The 4,730-nt window shown below is 44.6% G+C and overlaps 2 protein-coding genes across 2 annotated transcripts in view; both read right to left on the reverse strand.

Moving 5' to 3' along the window:
* The window catches only part of SUGT1 (SGT1 homolog, MIS12 kinetochore complex assembly cochaperone), a 43,444-nt gene extending 43,306 nt beyond the window's left edge, over positions 1-138 (reverse strand). Inside the window, exon 1 of the mRNA XM_006017306.3 lies at positions 100-138. The gene's annotated coding sequence lies outside the window, so the exon portion shown is untranslated. The remainder of the gene's footprint in view (positions 1-99) is intronic.
* A 3,235-nt stretch (positions 139-3,373) lies between these two features.
* Positions 3,374-4,730, reverse strand: part of ELF1 (E74 like ETS transcription factor 1) — a 119,087-nt gene continuing 117,730 nt past the window's right edge. The window contains 1 exon segment of the mRNA XM_025196154.1: positions 3,374-4,730. This exon segment is cut by the window's right edge and continues 9 nt beyond it. Coding sequence (XP_025051939.1) covers positions 4,379-4,730 — 352 coding nt within the window. The 3' untranslated portion in view covers positions 3,374-4,378.

The raw sequence follows: 4,730 nt of genomic DNA on the forward strand, positions 1-4,730 counted from the left end.
AAATGGATGTCCGCGCCGGAGACCCTGCCGAGAGACACAGCGTTAGCGCGGGGCGGGCCACCGGCGGCTGGCACAGCGAGGAAGGGCGCCGGGACTCACCGCGGAGAAGCCGCCGCCGCCGCCATCGCACCCGCCCCCAGGAAACTTCTGGAGAAACCAAGTCCCAGCCGCCGCGCCGCCGCGCGAGGGCTGACGGGACGGAGGGGGTATGCCGTGCGCCCTACGCGGCCTCACGTGATGGCCATAGAGCGGGAGGACTGGCCGGAATAGAAGGGCTCCTGCGCTGAGCCACTGGTGGGTGGGGCGCTAATAGCGTCGCGCGCAGACGGCACCCGCCCCTTGGCCCGATGATGCCATCTGTGTCTAGCGGCCGGTGGACTGCTGTTTCCATCGGTCTGCGCACGCGCGGGCGGTGCCGCAGCGTCCCCTGGCGGCCGGCTGGGCTAGACCCCTCAGCAAGGGAGGGGCTGGGGACTCCCTGCCCGCGCCTGCGTAGCCGCGGCTGAGGGCGGGGTTGTGCGGATGTGTTGTAGGGTTGTAGAGCGCGCGGTTACTGTCGTGTGTGTACGGACATTTCACCCCTGTACAATGTATGACGATTAAAAGTGTTCAAAATGTATGAGGTCTGGTGTCCACATTGTATGCATATTGGTCTAGAGGAAAAAGCAATCAGAACGGGGTAGAGGTGATATCCTTTATTAGACCAACTAGATTTTTGCACAAAAAGATTCTTTAATTGCAAGCTTTCAGGCACCAGCACCCTTCATCAGGCATCGGAGAAAAGATTGTAAAAGTTCTCCTGATAGAAATGAAAGTTCATATTTCCTAGGAGAGTCGAAGGTGGTAAAATCTCCAGTTTGGAACAGCTCATTTTATATGCAGAGAAAAGCTGCAATAGTCTTTACCTCCAAGTTGTTTGGTGTCAAGCAGGATGTAGTCATGTTTCCTTCTGGTGTTTCATACTTGATAGACGAGTAAATAGATGGAAAGCTCTTCTGGGCCCGCATTTCTTATGTGCTAATGTGTCTGAGCTCTGATGAGGCTCTGCCATGCAGCAAAAGCAAAACCCTAGCCACTCTCAGGGAGTCTTAACTGAGTTTGGGGTTTGAAGCCAGCATTGTCTTATGACCAAGGATCCTGGTTTTCTCTAATAAAAAACAAAACAAAACACATTTTTGGATATAAAATATTAACTCAAAGTCCACATTTGTCCATGATTAAAATGAAACCTACCACACACACGCATAGCGTTTCACTTTAATCACTGGAAAATGGATTTGGGAGGGGTGGGGTTATATCCAAAAATTGGGGTTTTTTTTCCTCAGAGGAATCTAGGATCCCTGCTTATGACTGCTCGCCTCAAATAAAGAAATGCTTCAACTTTGATGACCCAGTTCTCACTCAGTCACTCACTCGCTCCTAAGTACGGTGACCAAATGGAACAATGGACAAATACCTCATTGAGCCAAATTACCTCTTGACCATGGCCAGGGTCCTTTTCTGGTCCTTCTTTCTCTGATTCTCTGATTAATGTGAAATCCAGGACACTGCCCCCCACCTCCACTACAGGCAAAAACAGGGGCTAGGCACCACTGGTGTTACTACTCAGAAAGTGAAGGAGTCAATGGCCTGTTTAGGAATCTAAAAGTTTTCTTTACTTCACAGGTGGTGGTTCCTTCCAGCTGCTGCTGTGGCCCCTGGTCCCTGACTCCATGAAGACGGGTTGCATGCACAACCCCGGCCCTGGACCAGCCTGCACTTACTCTGGCCAGAGTGGACTACCTCCAGACCAGCCAAGACCCATGTGCACACCACCAGCCCTGGGCTGCCCCACCCCCGCTCTAGATCACCCACCCACAAGTGGCAGTGGTGGCAACTGGGCAGAAGCTGCTGCTGGGCATGGGGGAAAAGCAGCCAATTCCTCCTCATCACTGCTGGGCTATTCTTGCTCTGCTGCCTGGAGCCTGCACCCAGGCTGCCCTGTGGCTCATCTCCATTGCGGTTACCACTGCCACCAGTGCTGCCTCTGGGCCACCCAGCAGGGCAGCAGTAGCAGTGGAGAGGAGGTGCAGGACAGCCTGGGCGCAGGCTCCAGGAGGTTGCAACAAGAAGGACCTGGTAACGGTGAGGGGGGAGGTGGCTCCTTTTTCCCTGCACGCAGCAGCAGTTTCTGCCTGGCTGCCACAGCTGCTCATTGTGGGCAGGCCAGTCTGGAGCAGGTATGGGGTGTGCCATGGTCAGGGCTGTGTACATGGGTCCCGGTTGATCTGGAGTTTGTCCACTCCAGTAAAGGCAAGTCCAGAGCAGAGGCAGGTCAGGGCTGTGTGCTCGGCTGCTGCTGGTCACTAGTGGCAGTGGCGGGGAGGAGCTGCAGGGCAAGGGGGTGGGGGTCAGGAAGAGGGGGTGCTGACCGACTCATGACAGCTCCCCAAAACTGCCTATGCTGCTCAAGGACCCAAATAATTGCCCACCGCTATCGTAGAGCTTGTCTTTCTCTAATAGACAAGTTTTCCTCAGATTTTTGAGCACACACGTGCATGCATGTAGGAGCGCTTCAACCAAATAAAACTATCAATATCAATAAGTGTTCCCACATACTCTATCTAGCACTAAAAAACGGGATGGTAAGCTGCCTTTAATTTTGCGAACACAGCCAAAAAAAATCCTGACTAGAAACCTTACTGTTTTTATGTAGCTTTCACACCGTGAATGGTAGTGGAATTCTGTTCATTTTAAATGGTTTCCTCCGTAAAGGAATTTTCCACACTCCATATTATGAACACTTATGGCAAAATATATTAAACTTGTCAAAATATAATTTGTTTTTCTAGATACATTAAAATTCATATAAAATAGAGTTCGATTTATCCTTTGATGAAAATAAATATAGCCAATCTTTATACCTGCTCAGTATAGGGGTTTACTATGGAAACCAATAGAATTTTGAAGAACTACAGAACTAAATGAAACTAGAATTTAGCTTACAAATGTTTGTTCACTGTCCCAACTCCATGTTATCAGAGGACTCTGTTTAAGTTTTCAGCAAGTCATCACAGAAAGAAGCATGTTGTGATTTTGATTCCAAAAAGCCCTGAACAATTTGTAGTTTGTCATTTTGTGATGTCCAATAATTGTGCAGAGACTTTCAGAGGTAAGAGAGAACGTTGAAACCACCTGTGCTTGTTACTTAAAATATAAAGAGTTAATTCGGTATGTCTGGAGTAGGCTGTTACAGTTCACTTGTAACAGTATGGCACAAAGCTGTTACATGCTCAGACAAATAGCTTGTGGATCAGTATCAGTTTGTGTTTTTTCCACTTGATTTATTTTCATAATAAACCAATTAAAAATACAAAAGACAAGGAACTCAGAATCCAAAGGGCTCCATCATTTAAAAATTTGTCTTTAAATACAAATTCACTCTGGAATATGAATACATATAACTTTAGACCTCTAAACATAATGATCTTATTTTCATCTATCAAAATTTTTTCTATAGAAACAAGTTAGTTGAAAAACTTTCTTGTAAAATTAAATGTACATTATTTACATATGAAAAAAGAATTCTTAAAAGCATTAATCTCAGAACAGCGGCATAAATTGTATACAATTCACTTTTCCATCCTTACAAAATAATCTGAAATAGAAAGCAAGATAGTTAAAATCTGTAGCCACAAAATGGTATAAAATAATTGCACCAGTAGTGATGCCACTAGTTTCTGTAATTAAATATATTTGATGTGTTCTTATATCAAAAATATAGATCTGATAATGTCCATTACTGGTGTAAATGTTTTGTGTACTCTCAACAGGAGTGTATTCTTATTTTGCACACCCATTAGTTTGTGCAAAAATGCAACAGGAGGATACCTGGTTGCTACTGTCTATTACTTAGACTGATTTAATTAACTCATATGAAATAGATATTTGGTAAACTTGATAATCAAAATTCATATACATGGAATGAAAATGATGTTCTCTGGAAAGTAGCTGTTGCGTCAAAAGTCAGGTGACATTTGCAGATTAAACAGAAAAGGCTATAATATGTTATTGCAATGTAAATTAGCAACAGACAGAAAATGCTCAGTATATAAGACGTTCAGAACTTTGGCCAAAAACTCAAGAGAAAGTCTTCATAGCATAAAATGCATGTTCCTTCATGCTTGTATTTTGAAACATGAGTATATCATTTTATTTTTATGATAACATTTAGCAATTAACAGAAAATCAAAACCCAGTCTAAAGCATGACTTCTAACAATTAGCTGCAGAAATTAAGAAGCTCAGTAAAACCTGCTTTGGAATTAAATCATATATACAAGAACTGAAAAGGTCCCATCACATTTATGAAAATCATCATCCACAGGGGTTGGTTTTTATTAATATGAATTTGGTTCCAATTGTTCACTTTCTTGTTTTACTTGTATATTAGCTGGGAATCCATTGGAATTGGATAACACCATCAAAAAAGGCTGCTGCTGGAACCTCTGCTCCGACTGCTCAGTATCCTCTATTTTGTTATCTTCTGTCTCCTCTTTTACCATTCCTTGTATAACCGTTTGTTTGGTTTCTGGTGCTTTAATTACCGAAGTGATCACGGTGCCAGAAGGATGAGCTACCACCTGTGAACTGCTGGCTGAGAAAGTTACCACGGGGGTAGGAGCGCTGAAAGATGGAGATGAAGCCATATTGACTGTTCCATTGCAAATGGTCTGCACATTGCTGGTGAGA

The sequence above is a fragment of the Alligator sinensis genome, unplaced genomic scaffold, assembly GCF_000455745.1.
Source record: "Alligator sinensis unplaced genomic scaffold, ASM45574v1 scaffold59_1, whole genome shotgun sequence".
In the NCBI taxonomy this organism is placed as follows: domain Eukaryota; kingdom Metazoa; phylum Chordata; order Crocodylia; family Alligatoridae; genus Alligator; species Alligator sinensis.